The sequence below is a fragment of the Cariama cristata genome, unplaced genomic scaffold (genome assembly GCF_000690535.1).
Source record: "Cariama cristata isolate BGI_N322 unplaced genomic scaffold, ASM69053v1 scaffold10869, whole genome shotgun sequence".
Lineage (NCBI taxonomy): Eukaryota > Metazoa > Chordata > Aves > Cariamiformes > Cariamidae > Cariama > Cariama cristata.
In genome coordinates, this window is record NW_009635265.1 from 12,044 (window position 1) to 30,270 (window position 18,227).

The window sequence follows — 18,227 nt, forward strand, 5'->3', positions numbered from 1 at the left end:
GACTGCCCTCGCCTGTCAAACCCAGAAGTTCCTGCCGCTGTAGCAGAAGCAGCAGGACACAATACACGTTTTCACTTAATTACTCCAGTTCACAGCCCAGAATATTAGTTAAGGCAACAATGAAGGTAACTTTGTGTGAAGACCCCAGACTGAGAACTGGAGTACCAGTGGACATCCTTTTCTGCTGGCTGTGCTATAGAGAGTGGTAACGTCCAGCACAAGGAGTGTGCATCTTCGAATGCCACAGCTTAATTATCCAAAAAGCGTTCACCAGAGCATGTGCTCATGTGGAGCGTGTCTTCAGTGCATGAGTAGATCTAATAATTTTCCCAGTGTGTCATGATACCAACATTCAGAGAACCCGAAATCACATGGGACCTTTTTTCTTCTCCCATATGGCAATAAATGCCATGTTTTCTTTCTAGTGTCACTCATAGCTCTTTCAGCTGTACAGTTTTCCAAATATCTCCCCCTCTCTGCTGAATCACGGCTGTATGGACAAGTGTTTCCTGGCACATGCGGTTCAGTTCTGAGCGCTGCAAACCCCTGTGCGTGCGGGGGCCGCTTTGGGAATGGGTCGGGAGCCGGGAGCCGAGTGTGGCAGTGGGAGCCGAGCATGGCAGCAGGACCAGCAGGGCCGGGGTCTCTCCCTCCCCAGCCCCCAGGTGAGGCCAGCAAGGCAGGTCTTGCAAGCCAGCAAGTGTTGGCTGTGGTTCTGGCATATTTGGGTGATGGTAGTAGTTCAGTGGAGCAGGCTTCCGGGTAAGTGGAAAGGAGGAGACCTAGGTTTTTTTTTAGTTCCATAGGCTAGTTTTGCAATGCTGTGTGCTAGCAGGAGAGAAGCTGATGTAGACATCAAGAACTTGCCCAGACTCATCCTTGCACCATTTTAATGCAGTCAGTCTAAAATGGTATATTTATTTGATATCGAAGTGGTAGCATATGGTGATATCTGAGTTGGGACCATTCTCCTGCCATGCCACCTTGCTTAAATGCACACGTATTCCCTAGACAAAGGTACCACCTGTAGCAATGCTGAGTGCTTCCCCTTGACCGGTGTACAAAATGACATGGCAGGCCTGTGAGGGGATGCCTGTTCTGTCACTGACTGGTGAAATGATGCTTTTGAAAGTTCAGGAATAGAGGTGATGATGAAAACACGCAGGAATTCATCCTTTCCATCTCTCCCCCAAAAGATTGACTTCATACAGTCAATTTCTGGTTTTTGAGATAAGGATATTTTATATAAGTCTTAGGTAACTTATAACATTTATTCCAAATGAGAAAAAATTTGTGATACCCTATAAGAAAGTTGGGGTCTGATTACACCAGCGTATCTCCAAATCCACATGTAGCATGTTTTGTCCAGTTTGTATACACGTAAGTGATAATAAATGGTGCAAAGAAGTGGAGATCCATCCCATTCATTTTGTTTTTATAAACCAGCAGCTGTGAAAGCCCATCATAGCTTTTTAAGAAGTTGCTAGAGGAGTATGTTATTTTTAAACTTTGGAGTCCCTATAACTCAAAGCGTGTTTTACCTAAAGGTTCTCTTTTTCTAAGTAAATACAAGAAAGTGTTCTTCTTTCTATGGGAAATCATTATTTCCTCTTTTGTGAATCATTTTGTTAAATTAGGAAAGCCTTGCAACAAAGTCCTCATATGATGATAGTATGTGAAAAATGTAAAATATAACTTAGGTTTTTTTTTTTTAAGATGAATGACTTTTTCGTTGTTTTATTGCTAATAGCAAATGCATTTCAAAATCAAAGTAACTTGATAGAATCCACATCTTTACACTGCTACTGAAATTGTGTTTTGATTTCTTTGACATGATCCCTGATTGCTGTGAGAAGAATCAGTTCAGTATTTTTGTTCTTAGATTCCCCCTCCTTTGTCTTGCAGCTACTTGTGGCAGATTCCATTAACAATTGCAGTAGGAAATACGAGCCACATCTCATCAGAGACAATTATATGGGTGTCTAACAAATCAGGTAAAAATAAACTTTCCTCCCAGTGGAATCTCATAAAGCATATTTGTGTTTTCCTCAACTGTTTCTATGGAATTGATCCTAGGTAATTGTTTAGTTGCTCTGCACCCAGTTTTAGGTACTTGAAATGAATAAGGAGAAAAAGGAGAGTTGGGAAGGGAGGGAGGAGGAATGAAGGATGAGCAACAAGCAAGATTTATAGTTATCACAGAAGTTAGACAGTATAATGAAAAGCTTTTGCATAGAAATGTGTACTAAGTGCTAAGTATTTTATATTTAGCAACACAAATCATTGATGAATGCAATTCAGTTTATTGATTGGTGAAAGTTAAATGTAATATTTTTATAGCAAAGCATCTGATGAGTATGACTTAGTAAACGCAAAGTATTTAGAATTCTGGCATTTTTAACTCTGATCCATAGTCTGAACCAGGGCTAAGAAATGTTTACTGTCATTAAAAAGTTTCCTTGTTGATCCATCAAAATATTTCTTCTCTCTATTAGATAACCAGATGCTGGACCTCAAAAGTGCATTATTCTGCTTTCTGCTTACTTTCTTCCTTCTCAGTTCCTACATGATCATAATAGTTATTGTCCTGAGGACAGCTAGGGCTAGATACCAGTGGGTTTTTATCACCTAAAAAAGGGATCCCACCATAGAAATTTCATGAAACATTTCTCTGTTTCCTTAGCAGTTCATGCTACATCAGCTGACAGTTTTGGACTGGAATTGAAGAGAGTGAGGGAAGAAATGTGGAGACCTGAATAGAATGATTATATGGAAGGGAAAAGAAGGATCCATGCATCCCCTCGACACATGGGCTGTAGAGAGAGAACTGACCCGTTCTTGTAAAATTAGAAGGGTGTAGAGATTTCCCTGTGATAGAAATTTAACTGGAGAGAGGAAAGAGTCAAACCTGTGTGAGCCTGTGTTTTTTCCTTTTTTTCTCTTTTATAAGTCACTAAAAGATAATAGTCACATAGAGCTTAGGAGCCAGCAGGACTAGAAATGAATGATGCACGATCAGTGGAAATCAGAGTCTTCCACCTTTCTAGTGGTATAAGGTATGTGTTTCTTTGCCCTGATCGTTTGCAGCCTATCAGAACGTAACATGTTTTACGCTGCTCCCATGATATGATGATCTAGAAGTGTGCCTGGGACCAGGGCACCTGTCATACCTGGGAAACATAGTCTAGTCAAAGCGCACACATGCTGCCTCACTTTGCAGAAGTATATCACATTGGCCATACTTTTTAATATTAACACCTCCGGAATACTTCAAAACCTGTTTGCACTTTCACAGTCTGCCTTAATGACCTGCTCTACTTTTGTCCTTTAGGGCTTGATTGAACTCTTGTTGAAGTTAATAGAAAGATTCCCACTGACTTCAGAGAGAGTCTCATCTCATCTCATTAGGTTGTACATGCATGCCTCCTTCCCTTCACTCCTGCCTTAAAAGTTCAGTATATCACTGTTATCTGCACAGTTGCTTCCTCATTGCCTTTTACTTGCAGAGTGCTGTGGAGGAACAAGTCCATAAAACCACTACCCACTCTTTTAAGATCTACTGCTCCTATCGGAATGCCTTCAAGAAATCAACAAATTAATGATGGCCAGTGTGAGCAATGATTTTGAGGTGGCTGCTGTATAGAAATTAAAGAAGAACCTTTCTGAGTCATCAGTTTCCTGTGTAGTGAATCAATGCCACTGTGTTCTATTGTCATTATCCTTGTCCTTCCTCATTACTTTCTTACTCAGTCACTCACTTGCTGTGCCTCAATGAAAATGAGACTGTAAACTCATGAGTACAGCAAGGATGTCCTCTTGCTTCTACTTATTGTTGTCTAGCTCAGCTGGAGAATTCCTCAACATAAAAAAGTCAGTAAGAACATCCTTAGATGTACTGATTGTATGATTCATTGTACATGCTGTTATGTATTTGGGCTGGTATAGATGATTTTGTGATACCACTGGATATTTTCTGCAGCTAGTATGTTTGTTTCATGGGGGTGTGGGAGGGATTCTGAGACTGGAAAGGACAGTTTCCAGGATTGATTCTTGTGGATGGGAAGAATTCTGAAGACTTTCTGTTGTGCAGAGGACACAGTTTCATTGTTGTCCCAGTGAGTAGTCTGGGAACAACTCTGCAAGCTGGAGGTGAAACAAACTACTCCAGAGGATATTTGGAAGATTGAGAGTGGTCACCTTGTTCTTCAAGTGAGTGTAATTGAATGCGGATACTCAAATCAAATTTGGAGGAAATACTGTTCATGAGGATGGTTTCCATGCCCTCTTTAGGAAGGAGCAGACATTTCCTTCTTCTTGACTAAACTAAACTGCTGTGCTAAAGAAGCTTCCAGTGTAAAGTGGAGTGGATAGGAGATGATGAACAGCTGTTGTCTGTCATGTAGTACTGATCACATACCTCATTTCAGCTGCCAATAGTGAAGAGGGTCCAAGTTAATGACTACCGTTATGGTATCTTGGCATATCACTTTAATTTTTCGATAAAATTAACCTTGTCTGTATTTTATCTGAAAGAAGTGAAACCACGGCAGTTTTGAAATAGCTACATATATTGCCATCAAGAAAGACTCCTTTTTTGTGGCAGTTTAAATAATTTCCCAGGGGAGTACACCCCGTGCCTTGCACTAGAGTTCGCCAGGGATGGTTATTTGCTGATGGAAGAGTCTCTTCCTTCATATACATCCAGAAGGACAAGAGAGAGAATTACTGATTTTTGCATCCTCTTTGCTACTGTGTCTGTGATCTCATCAAGGAATTGTAGGATGCCAGTTGGCATTTTCATGAGCAAGGACTAAGATGCTGCTGTCCAGTCTTGTGAGGGCCACTGCATGTAGGATGCTTGGGTTGCTACTCTCTACTCATCCTGGCTGTGTCTGGTTATATACTAGAGATTGCGAGGCATGCAGATTGCTGATTATTCAATATGCTGAGCAGGATTAGTTCAGATGATGGCAGATCATCCCAGCTGCTGGCAACAAGAGCTCTCTTCACAACACCAAGGTGAAGGGACACACTGGAAATAACAACTATGCAGCATCTTTTTGAGATGTAATTCATTGTCCTTTGCAACAAATCCTGTAGAGAGGACAGTGCCAGGCCTTGGCAACTTGTTTGACAAAGTGCATAATCTCCAAGATGTTTCATATTCAATGTAGCTCTTCACACCTGTTCGTGGAAAGTATGTAGTCATAGTTTTGGAAGGTTTTCATTTTGTAAGTGCTTCTGCCAGTCTCTCTTCTCCTTACCCAGTGAGGCGTAGCGTTTATGTAACTACTTTTCTACTCATCGGTTGGTATACCAGCCATCAGATGACCCTTTTACTGGCTCAGTTTGGGTATGTGAAATGGAGCTGTCTCTTCTGCTCTCAGAGTGCTGCACAGATAAGTCTCCACTGCCTTTTTCCCTGTTCACTCCCCATAGCCATGGATAAGGCCGTTCTGTTTCAGACGAGTGACAGCTATTAAACCTCTGAAAACGAAACCAGTCACAAAGGAGATATCTCATGATTAGCCTTCCTGTCCATGCTGAGGTCAGAGACATCACATTAAGATGGCTGCAATGCTCTTTGTGCTACAGCCTTGCAGGTCTGCTGAATGATAGATTTGACCAGCACTGTGGAAATCATTGGTGTTACAAACTTCTGCTCTGTCATAGATCCAAGGCTTGTTTCTGTTTCCTCTAGATAAGTTGCCTCTTTTGTGGTCACTGTAATGATGTATGAACATTATGTCTGCAGCCCAAAATCAGTAGTGGATAAAAAAATCAGGGACAAGCTTTGAACTCAGCCCATCCCCACAAGACAGCTGCTTAGCAGGGCTTGTGGGAAGATGTTGGCAATTGCGGCTGAGGGCATACTAAGCGTGGAAGCACAAGCTCACCTGTCACATTTCTGCAAATCCAGGAGAAGCGACCTTTACCTCAAGTAAGGAGGTTTAGCTAGCAGCCATTTCAAACAGATGAGCAAGGCTTTGGACAAAGGCATACTTGCTGTTCCATGGGTGTGATTGTCCTCATGCTTGGCCTCCAGGTAGGAAACGTCTCCACGCGACTCAGCCAGTGCTGCAGAACTGACTGATGCAGCTTTACAAGTCTGCCTCCCTGCCCTTTCCATCCCCACCTCCTGTACCTTGACTGATTTGTAATGTCCTGGGGAAATATTTCTCTGATGGACCTCCGTGCCTCTAGTAAAGTGACTCTCATTCAGAGTCCTCTTAGTATCTTCACGGGATTGCCATGAGATGGGGAAAAGAAAGTTCAACAGAGCAATTGCTTTCCAAACAGTAAGTCCCAACTTACTGTATTAGGCCACCTCCTACTAGATAATCTCTACTTTAACTGTAAGCCCCTTGACAGTCTGATTCTCCTCCATGAAGTGTTTTGTAGAAGACAACTGCTTCTGAGCTGGGGTTTGCTGGCTGCCCACTGGGGAACAGAGCATTAGTGCAGCATTAGAAAAATACCCTTTCTTTTCCTTTCTGAGACTCAGCTGTGGAGCTTGACCCGTGTTGCTTCCAAATGCCACTCCTTTATCTTTCAAAAGCGGGAGGAAGGGAAGCACTGTGAAGTAAAATAAGTACATAGGTCCGGCTTTACAACTTTAGCCAGCTATAGTGAGGACCAGGGATACAAGACCTGCAATCCCAGCACGGTTTTGACAGTGTGAGGAGAATCAGTCCCCTTATCCCAACAGCTGAGCAAAGATCCTAACAGAAGACTGCTGCTTACATTGTGTATCACCTTAGACATTAGCAGGTCCATCATATAGGAGTGTTAACAGATGCAAGGGTAGTCTGAGGAAAGAGTATGTGAGACAGAACATGATTATATGTACTGATGTGCTCCAATTATTGTGCTGTTCACTATACCAAAACATTTTTTTCAACATGGAGCTATGGCAACATGGCAAGTGAGATGGAAAGAACTTTTTCTTCTGATTTGCCTTCTCCCTGTATGAAAAATTCTTGCAAAAAGATTTGCAGAATGTAGTTAAAAGCCAGTATCTTTTCACAAAATATTGTGATTGTGATGAAATTCCTTGTGGAACATTTTCTTTGTCAGAAAAATTTCACTTGCTGTTGTTGGCATGAAATTGCTCTACTCTTGTGCAGTTATTTGTTCAGGAAAATGGAGTCAGTTCTCCCAGTAGGGATTCTACCAGCATAAACCAATTTCCTAGTACACTAGGGGTTGTATAAAATGAAGAGTTAAAACAACTGTGAGTCTGAACATTTGAAATGGTAGTAGAACTGTGTTTAGCCCACGCTCTTGTCAGCAGTGGAGTAGCATCTTGCAGAGGGGTGCCCTTTGCCCAGACCTGCCTCACAAGGCGCTCAGGTTGCCATGCGGAGGAGCAGGCTTCCATCAATTGATGGAGCTGAAGTTGCTGGAGAGCTGGGAGAACTCAGAACTTCAAACCACACGCAGTTAGCACCAGCTGGAGGACTGTCTCACACTTCCAGAGCAGAGAAAATGAGAATCAGACCCTAACTGATTTTTTACTTCAAAACAAATGTCATAAAATGTAACCATTTCCTCCTAAATGTCTCTTATATCTATGTGGCAAACCTGGAGGTTTCAGAGCAGTGTTATTTTCTAAGGCATCCAGACAAAACATAACCATGGAAAAACACTTTCTGATGGAAGAAGATTTAAAAAAAATTCCCTTTAATCTCAGCTACAACTGCATATATATTTTAGATTGAATTTTAAGAGGTGAACTAAAACCATCAAAGATAGATTTCTTCCCAAATCAAATCTTTGTTGTTGTTTAGAAAGTCATGAATGGTTTAATATAGGGTTTAACACTGAATGACTACCTTTTCCCTAACTAGAATACTTTTAGCAGGAAACTAATAAATGTGTTGTAAGTGGAGAAATTGCCCAGGTGTATAAAAATTTTCAGTGCTGTAATCACCAAAAGAAAGAATTTCTTTTATAGGGAGGCATGAGAATCAACAGACTCAGACATCAAATTCCAGTAAATTACATAGTTCTATGTGAAGCACATGCATCAGGCAGTCCCTTAAAATAACCACCTCCTTATATGAGGTGGAAAGGTATGAAAGATGCCTGTATTTCAGAGAAGGTCAAGACGTGAGTGGTCTTATCAAAAAATAATAGCAAGGGGTTATGGTTGGATTTAAACTGACCAAAACAGCAATAATGCCAACGAGCTTTGAAAAGATACTGTTCTCCATTAAAGCAATGTGTGTTGGAGGTGTTGAACAACTGCTGCTTGTTAAATAGGTTATTTTGAACTTGTCATATTTGACTGACAAGTATCATTCAGTACTCTATTAAAGCACAAGTAATTTTCACTCTTCAGAGATCAAAATTTAATACAAATGCTGAAACAAGAAAAAATGTATGTAGCTTTTTTATTAAATCTGATTTTGAAAATTTCCATTGAATGTGTTTGTTTACCCAGATGTTGATTAATGTGTGCTCATAGCCCATCCAGTACACTTCTAGGTATCATAGAGGTGCAGGGATTAACCAGTTAGAAGTAGCTACTTTCAGGGGCGGTGGCATTTAAAGGTTAGTTTACAACAGAAAAGCATGGGCGGAAAGCAGTACTGCCTTAAGGTGGTGGGATTTTCTGCCAGGCATGAGCAGCCTGCTCCTGACCCCGCATGGCAGTACGCCCCTGAACACCCAGAGAAACTCTAAAAGTCATCGTTTCCCTCAGCAGTCTCTGCTAGATATAGAAGTGGGTATTTTTGCTGTTGCTCTTAAGAAACCTACTAGGTTGATAAGAAACATAGCTGAGATTTAGGGGCGACAGGCTGTATTCACAGCACCACACTGGGTAAACTAAATAGGATGGGGCAGAACCAGGTTCATATTCCTTCTCTCCCTGTTTTACAGCAGATATTTGATCCAGATCTGTTCTAAGAAAGTGCCTTTATCACTGCGCTGTAAATTGTTACGATCTTTTACAGTATTTCTACAGTAATGTTTTTCTTTGTGTAAGATTCAGTGATTTACGCAGGAACCAGGATTCAAGTCTTCCGTGAGTAGGCTGGAGCAGCTGGGTGATTCTGACTTCAGGTCCAGTGAAAAAAGGATTTAAACAGAGGAGCAACTTCAGTATAGCAGCCCAAGAGAGTTTGCTTAGGACTTACAGCCCAGTATTTAACAGACCCCTGGGGAAGGAAAGACACGCGGTGTTAAAACCTTATTCCAAATCAGATTGCATGGTAAAAGCAGCTTAGGGGCTTTGACAGTATGAACGCCTGGGAAGCCCACAGAGTTGTAAGACTTAATTCTGGTTTTCTCAGTTAGTCCCATTTCTGCAGGATACGTTGGCTCCTGAAGACTGTGTCTGCTTGGCACTTGATCACAGATAACTAAACGAATGTGATCAGTGTTCTAACTAAAACCAGGGGTCTGTGTATTTGTTCTCAATTGCTTGTATAGAATAATTACATTGAACTGGTGCAAGTCAGTTAGACAAACCCTAAAAAAGCAATAACAAATGAATTGAATAGGCAGCAACTGAGTTATTCTGAGCTTAGTATTTCTAAGAACTGTCTTTTTAAGAGATTTTAATGATGTCAGAACTACCTAGGTGAGAAGAGGACTTTCCTTTTTAGTCCTGCAGCTTTTTATCTGAATTCATGTGCATAACTCAACTCCATGAATTTAAAGTTAAACTTATAATTAGGTGTTTTTAGGGTAGGGATCTTGCTGCTCTTTGTATTTTTTGCACCTTAAAATGATAGTTATTTGTGTGTTTGCCAGAGATGTTTAGTCAAGGGAGAAGCATAACTTTTATCTGTAGTCCTAGTCATCTATTACTTCCTCAGAAATTACTTTTTTATAAGAAAGGCTGAAACAAATCAATTTCTTTAGTAAGTCTAGGTAGTAGATAGCACGTGTGAATTGTTAAGACCATACTGTTAACTTTTTTTCCCATTTGCTACTTTCGGGGAATTCAAGCACACCAAACAATTCCCTGATGGAATTACATTTAAAACTAATTTTATGTATTTCTTTTTTATTTTTAAAAATGCATGAGAAGACTGTTGCTTTTGTCAACAGCATACAAACTAGTTTTATTATGGCAAAAAAAAATGTTGCTGAATTTGTAGTGAGTTCTGGTTCATGATCAGTTTTGTCAGAATAATTTGCTAGATTGAATGCTTCTTCAAGAGACATTGAAGCCTGAGGTTTCATTCCATGATGATTCTTTCCATAGTGAAAGAATTATGTGTTGTGACTGCAGGGCATTTTTGTTTTTGAAATCCCTAGTCCTGCAAATAGTTGTGGACTGCCTGACTGTACAAATACTGGAATAAATTTAGACTTTCAGCCCCAAAGTGATTACTTAAAAAGAGGGGAAAGAGGAAGAACAGTTTAGTTGATATAAGGTTAATTGGTCTATCTCTAAACAGGAGCCTCTCAGTGGTTAGTAGCTAGAAGCTGTCTGTACAACTGGGAATACTTTAATTTAAAATCCAATATAAAAGCTTCATCGACTACATGCAGACACTTAAGAATTTATTTTTTTTTAATCACAGATTTAGTCTTCTCTCTGTAGCACATCCATTGAATTATTGGACTTATGATTGTAGAAAGCTATTTTAGCACGGCCAGAATCAGGGTACCAGACTTAAAACGGGTACCTCTCATATAAATACTGTTTGCTAGGAAAAAACACCCTTGGAGTTCTGTGTGGGTAAAAGGTCCCCATAGGAATGCCAGCTGGTGTCTCTCTACATCAGAACAGATAAAGGAAATTATTAATCAAACACAATGTTTTTGTTCATCTTTGAATTAGTTTTACTGCCTTCATGGATATTTAAAGAAGGAAAGAATTTAACAGGTATGTCTTTAGAATTTTTAAATTTTAAACCAAGTCCCCTTCCCATCTTGTTCTTTGTTTCCAGAACACCATAGAATTCCTGCTTTGGAAGAGGCAAGTTGGTTGCTGGGGAACATCAACCAGACCGGCTACTTTAGAGTTAATTATGATATTAGGAATTGGAGGCTGCTAATTAATCAGCTAACAAGGAATCATGAGGTAAGCTTCTCTTCTCATCCCTAAAATCTGCTTTGGTAGGTGAACCTTCTCTGTTTCATCACCCTAAATGGTTCCTTTTTTGTGCTTGCCCCTTACAGGTTATCTCTGTCAGTAATCGAGCAGGCTTGATTGATGATGCGTTCAATCTAGCCAGGTACGTTTTTCTGAAGATAATCTATCCTCATATACATTGCTGCAATAACTCATGCAATCATTAACTCAGCAGTTGAGTGTGTTTTGAAGTTAAATATGTTTTAAACACACTTTAGTTCTTTTCCCCTCCTCTTTTTTTTTTTTTTTTCATATGGCACACAAACATGGTCTGTAGCACATTCACTGCTCTTGATCAATAATTGCTGTAGGGTGTTTCCGAGTCTGGAGAGGTCTGATCAATTTTGCAGCAAGTTCAATTTAACACTTTGGAGATAAATAATCTCTTTCCTCTTTCTCTAATGAATGAGGGTTTTTTCTTCTGTTTCTTCCTAATGCCCCACCTCTCCTTCTTTTATAACTGACCCTTGTACTGTATTTAATTTGTGATGGAAGGCACCTTCAAGCTTCAGTAATTTTTTTTTGCCCTGACTTGTACTGCTCTATCATTTTTCCAATATCTTTCTTTTCTTGTAATCTGCTAGAACAGACTCTTTTTCTGCATGATGCTTTTCACGCAGAATGGAAAATCAGAGTTCCGTTGAGCATTTCTGGCATTTATAAAACATTTTGTGTTTTACTATGATCAGAGTTAATAATTAACACATATAGTGCTGGTTAGGTAGTGCCTTCTTTATGAATTGAGGCAATGGAATTGTCCCCATTTTGAAATCAGGACGTGCAATATGTTGGTAGTGAAAGTGTAAAATGAGAGGAAAGGAGTGGAACATTTCAAACTTTTTGATTCTTGAGGTACCTGGGAACATTGCATCAGTAAAACACTGTGATGTCAAAGGCAGTGTGAAAAGAATTCCTGATACTACTGACTTTTCTGTTTGCTAGTGTATTTATAGCTATATTTGAGCAGGGGCTTGCAAGAATCAGCAGTACTGAGGTACATTTCACTACAAACGGTCACCAGAGATGTTTGAGATTCAGACACAGTGTCACACAGAAATTATGGCTCAGTGATGTTTCAGCTTCACTGCAGTAAAACACAGTTGTGTGCCCTACCACTCTGTTCCTGCTGCCAGTGCTAGACTGAATATGACATAAACTAGTGATTAGCCCTTACTTAACAGTCCAGAAATGTAGCAGGGAAGGAGGCATCATGGGGAAAGAGAAGTATCACTTTGCTTTTTGCACTACCCTTTATTCTTGCCGTGTGGTATCTTCCCATTGGCAACAGGAAAGGACTAGAAATAGGTCATCACTTCAGACTTCAGAGGACCGTGATACATGTACTCTCTGACTAGTAGAGTATTGCAGAATATTTTGAAATATCTAGACTATTAGAACTACTAAATGTTTGGTAAGGTAACAATCTTTTCTGATTTTATTTGATTTTGGCATCTCAGAGAAGTAGTGTGCAGTTACACAGAATCAGTGTAACAGTTTCTTCTTTTTCTATGCACTGAATGCAGTCAGATGTGGCTGTAGACTTCCCTGAAAATGTAGACACTGAAAAAAGCTGTTTCTTAAGCCGATTCTTATAAGTGAGTGTTTTTCTTCAGAGTCAGGACTGAGCCAATATTCTAGGATGTCTTGTTCAGTAAGCATAAAGGCAAGGTCTTGTTTAAAGGCCCAACATGCATTACCTGGCCAAGTTTTGTCTACCTAAAACCCACCCACAGATTAGATGAGTAATGCATTCCCCACTTGCTTTCCAAAGCAGTTTGATAGTGGTACTGGATCCTGCTGCTTTTTCGGAGGTAACTACGCCAGAGAGCTGTGAAGTCTTTCACAAGATTTCGCATTTCTAAAAACTTGACTTTCTTTTGTTACTGATGAGCTGCAGCGGACTGCTGCTGCATTTGCCACTCATGTACCATGGAAAAAAGTAGTTGAGCTAAATATTTACAGTGTATACACATGTGCATACACAGATATTACTTATGAGGAAATACTCTTCCAACAGGGATATGTAACTAGATTCTTGTTTATTTAAAATCTCTGCACAGACTCCTGTCAGTAGTATTACCTTGAGTAAGTGCCTTACAAGCCACTCTGAGTGGAGGAAGGAGCTGCATGTTTGCAGACAGTAGATTTATGCTCTGTATTTCAAGAGTAGCAATAAGATACTCGGATTTGGCTAGACTTGCCATATAGGGTATACTTTTTGTTGATCTTTTTTTACTTTATTAATTTATCATTTTTCCTATTAAAAAAACCCAAACTGTTACAGTGATGCTGAAGTTAATCTAATTGGCTAGCTGACTGTATTGTACCTTTTTAAGAAGAGTGTTGTATTTCTTGTTTTCGTTTCCCCTCTCCCAGACAAAGAAAGACTAGGAATAGGCCCAATCCTTGTTCTGTTCCTTTATCATGAGTAGGACTAGAGTACCATTAAAAGACTGGTAGAAGAGGAGTGTGTTGGGGGCAGGCCTTGATGGCAGAGTGCCTGAACTTCTGGGAGTAGGAAAGCAGATGGACAAGTTCTTGCTGAGACAAGCAATGGGGAATTGCCCGCTGATGCAGCAGTGTGGCACAGCTGCCCCAGCTGGGTCGGGTGCTTCGACGTGGCACAGCAGTTCCTAAAACAAGCTCCAAGGGCTATCAAAATCACACAGACCCTTTCAATTTCCTCAAAAAATCAGTGTTCAGAAGGCCTTCATCAACCTAAAAGCAGCTTAGCTTTCCCCCCCTTGGCTGTGAGGCACAATGCAGAAAGTCGCTTCCCTTTCTTTTGGAGCAGTACCCTGGTTTGGATGTTACCTGCCTCATGGATGCAGTGCTGATTCAGTCTCATCTCCGACACACAGCTTGTGTTTCTCCCTGCCCATATAATGTGATGTGATGGGGAGTTTAAACACATACGATTGTCTCTGACTGTGACATGAGAAAAGGTGAGTAACCTTATTGACCAGGCATAGAGGTAGTAATTGGTAGTTTAGACCTGACTTCGGAGAAGACTGACTGTTTTTAAGGGTAATTCAGTCCTCAGTTGTGATCCCTAGTTGCACGGATGTGTTTTCTTCTTGTCTACAACTATAAACATAGACATTTTGAGAGAGAGAGGAAAGCTGTGCAATACATACTTTTATTTTAATCTCTAGCTATTATGATCAGTGATAAAGTAATGCAAAAATGAAAACATAACTTCTTAAATTCATGCTGATCCTTCTTGAAAGAATTTCTAACATAAACAGTTCTTTTTACTGTACTGAAGAGACAATATTTCTTCAAAATACCCCATCCTTCTCAGAAACTTCAGAAGTACTCCCTAGTGTGTTGTTGAACTTGATACAGATAATGTCCATTCCACACCAGAAAGGTTTGACTTAATTTTTCCACTGTCCTAATAAGGTATGTCCTAATATGATATTTCTATGTAGTTTTACTGCTAATTGTTTGTGGAACAAGTACAGGTCATATCTTCAGTAAAATTTAATAGTATTTAAATCTGGAGAAAGATGAAAGAATTGCTTATATAAATTATTTTGGAACACTACTTTTTTTTTTTAAAAAAAAGATGTGTTTGATTTCATTCTTCCAAAATGTTTATTATCCTTTTACTGTCCAGCAGAATGATTTCTCAAAAATAAAAACATAAATGAATTGATACCTCCAAGGAATATTTTAAGCTCTATAACTTTAATTTCATAAAGTTTTGCCCATTTTGTATGGAAATACATTCCTTCTTATTCCTTCTTGGTGTATTTTGGTTCCATAAAATTAATCAAGCAGAGTTGAATTGCATAATAACAATAAAAGAAAGCTACAACTTGCCCACTGTGTTTGGACTCTCGCAAGCTTGTTTGGTTTTCAGATTTTTAAGCGTAATTCTGTTCTCATCTGTAATACATGGGCACACCCTGAGGATCTGGAGAGCTGTAGTCTTGGCAGTAACATAGCTTATGGAAATACATGCCCCAAATTCTTGAGCAAGAATAGCACCTTGGCACTCTCTCTTCCTTTCTTTTTGAAGATCCTTTATCTTTTGGGGATGTTTTGTGTGAAATTTCGGTACAATTTGAAAATATATGGATTGTAGTAAATGGGATGTGTTGACTGAGAAAGCTGAGAGAAGACAAATAGAACTGTGGTTCTCTCCTAAGCTTAAAACTGAGCAGAGGGCAGTTCAGATAGCTCCACTTAGTGTCACAGGAAATAGAAAAGATTCTACTGTTTCTTCAGAGTGTGAGTAATGATGTCAGCTTCTCCTGTCTTTCTCTTTCCTTAGGATAAGGGGTCGCTTAGTGAGTATGTGCGGTGGGATGCTTCCCACTTTAGGCATCCCAAAGGTAGACCTGTAAATCTGAGCTTGTCACCTTGCAGTGCACTGACAGTTAATGGAAAGAAACGTGCACCTGACATCTGAAAGCCACTTAACCACATAGGATAAGATAAATTACCCACTTAATGTCAGGAGTGTTGTGTCACCCCTAGTTCTTCCTTGCTGGGCTCTAAATCTTCATATTCACTTCCCCTCATTAAACTGGTTGACTTAATCCAATATTATGTCAAAGAAATAGGTCTGGTTTGTATTCAGTGTTAATCAGTATTGGATCAGATATGACTGTGGATACCTATTTTACTGTCATCTCAAATAGTTATTGTTCTTTCCAGTTCGGAAAGAATCTATGAGTTTTATCTCTTGAAACCTAATGTGTCTCATACCCCTTTGATCCTGCCTGCACCATAGTCAGCTTGCTGTGTTAACATGGCAGGTGCTTGGTTTGCATGCCAGTTGCTCAGGAAACCGTTTTTTTGATGCTGACAATCTGTCTTGCTATCGATTAATATCTTGTCTTCTGTTCTGCGTTGGAAGAGAGAGTGGTGGAGTTCCTCCGATACTTGGGATTTTTCTGACGGTTCCCTTTCGGGTGGGCCGTAGGCCTAGTGACAGCACAGTGCGTGTCAAGACTACACTCATTGGTTACACATTAACAGAGCTCAAAGATAAAACTTGACAGTAGTTTTTGCATATTTCTTAGCAGCATTTGTTTGATGTTTGTCAGAAGCTGTTTCTTAACTGGGTTCATGAGAAGGCATGATGCGATGTTGTTAAATAATTGTTTTTCTGCTCCAGGGATGGATGGCCATGTTGGAGTGCTGTCCATTTCCTTTCACAGATTAGGGAGAGAGTGAGCTATTGTCTCTTCAGATGAAGGGGTTATTTAGGCCAGAAAAGCCTGCCCCTGTAGACTTTACAAATAAAGGGAGCTATGTCAGAAATAAGCAACAACAAAAAAATACACATTCAGAATTATCTGTGAACTAAGCAACTTCCCTGCTGCAGATGGCCTTCATGAGCCTTCCTCTCCCTCAGAATTTCATTCACCAGGGCAAAACCAGGAACCTGGTGCAGATATATGATGAGTTATGATGATTGTTTCCCTGCCATTAATCAGTTCTTCTTGGCTTGCTTCTTTCCAAGCTATGAGTTCTGCTGACTCCAGAAAACCAAAGTCTGAGGGTAAGGGAAAAGGCAGTGCCAACCTGCCTTTCGATATATAAATTCAGATTCTCTCCCTTGACACAAATTCATCTTTAACAGCTGATGCATTTGACTCCAAGGTTGATTCCAGAAGTAAAATACTGAAGTAAGCTAATGCTCACTCCAGATCACCTCACCAACTTGGAAAGAGAAACTTGTTTAAAAAGTAAGTCTCAGTTAACCAAGTATAGCCTTTGAGATCTGGAAAATCATGTCTTTATGACCCCTTGTTCTATTTTTTCTTTTTTAAAAAAAGGCAACAAATCAAAGCTAACCCTCTCCTTATTCCTTAAATTAATTCATGGATGTGGAGTATTGCCACTCAGGCAAAAACATCTTATCCATTCACTACCTGACGCAGCACCACTCCCCATAATGATCCGCTGATCTTATTTCTGGAAACTGAGAGTTATCTTGTAATTAAGCCTCTAGTTTATATGCTTCCATATCAAATCCAGAATTATTACTGCTAAATTGGAAGAATGTTTCTGGTGGAAATACATGCATAACAAAATTAAACTATGGATTTAAAGTGATCGTTGTTGTTTTCCTTCTCCAGAGATTAAGATTTCATTTATTGTAGCATATGAAGTCTTCCAGCATATCTGAGCTAATTGGTTCCGTGTTACACTTGTTTATGTTATTTAAAGTCCCGTTCAGTGTAATGTCAGGAAAAGTAAAGGCTTTTGAGGACTCATTTAAAATTCTGGGGCTGGATAATAAGTAGGTGGCAAAGGTAGACGTTCTCATCTAGCCCAATTAATGTTCAAAACGTTTCAAAATTTCAACAACCAGATCCCGGGTTGTTGACCTTGTTTTGCTTGGATATTCATAAACAATCGTATAGGATCCATTTAAATGAATAAACTGCAGTTAAACTCCAGCCTTCATTATTACTCCTGGTTGCATTTACTGATAGTTCAACACAGAGGCAGACAACAGATATGTTAAGCAGCTCCCTTAATTAGTGCCTCTGAGTACCAGCTAAGGGAGCGAGTATTAGATCAATAGTTTGTATCATGCTTGATTAATAGTGGTATAGATTTACTATTTTAATAAATGAGGCCTCATCTGAAGTATTTCAGCAGATGCCATAGTAACTTTTTTTCACTGTCAGGCAAATTTTGGTGATGATTCACCAGCATTTGATTTAGATATAGCTTCCTACAAAAGTTGTTGGATTTCCTTTGACATAAATACTCTCTCAATGGGCCAGAGCAGCTGTGCCTTTTTTAGAGAAAATAGAAAGCTACAAATATTTTAAGGTAGCCATCATTCATTCCATATGCTGTGTGTTAGTCCGTACGTTGTGTGACATATCACAGCCTTGATACCTGCTTTACATGGAGATACACGTTTCAGCTAACACTTGCATACATTCGTAGAAGAAGACTCAAAGTGATTCTTGAGAATAAGCACACTAAAAGTCAATTCTGCTTTTATAGTACGTTATCATTTGTGCATCTGATTCTGTTGCGTGGCTAAGAGTAGTAAGGCAAATGTACAGCACATTCCAGGGAAGTGACAGTGCTGCAGGAGTATCCTGGACAATAGAAAAACCTGCTAAGAGCTGAGGAAGAAGTTGGAGAAGAC

General features: G+C 39.7%; 1 protein-coding gene across 1 annotated transcript in view; it reads left to right on the forward strand.

Moving 5' to 3' along the window:
• Positions 1 to 616: 616 nt before the first annotated feature.
• Positions 617 to 18,227, forward strand: part of LOC104167264 (thyrotropin-releasing hormone-degrading ectoenzyme-like) — a 51,697-nt gene continuing 34,086 nt past the window's right edge. Inside the window, exons 1-4 of the mRNA XM_009707470.1 lie at positions 617 to 762; positions 1,906 to 1,994; positions 10,911 to 11,044; positions 11,143 to 11,198. Of these exons, the coding sequence (XP_009705772.1) occupies positions 617 to 762; positions 1,906 to 1,994; positions 10,911 to 11,044; positions 11,143 to 11,198 (425 nt within the window). The remainder of the gene's footprint in view (positions 763 to 1,905; positions 1,995 to 10,910; positions 11,045 to 11,142; positions 11,199 to 18,227) is intronic.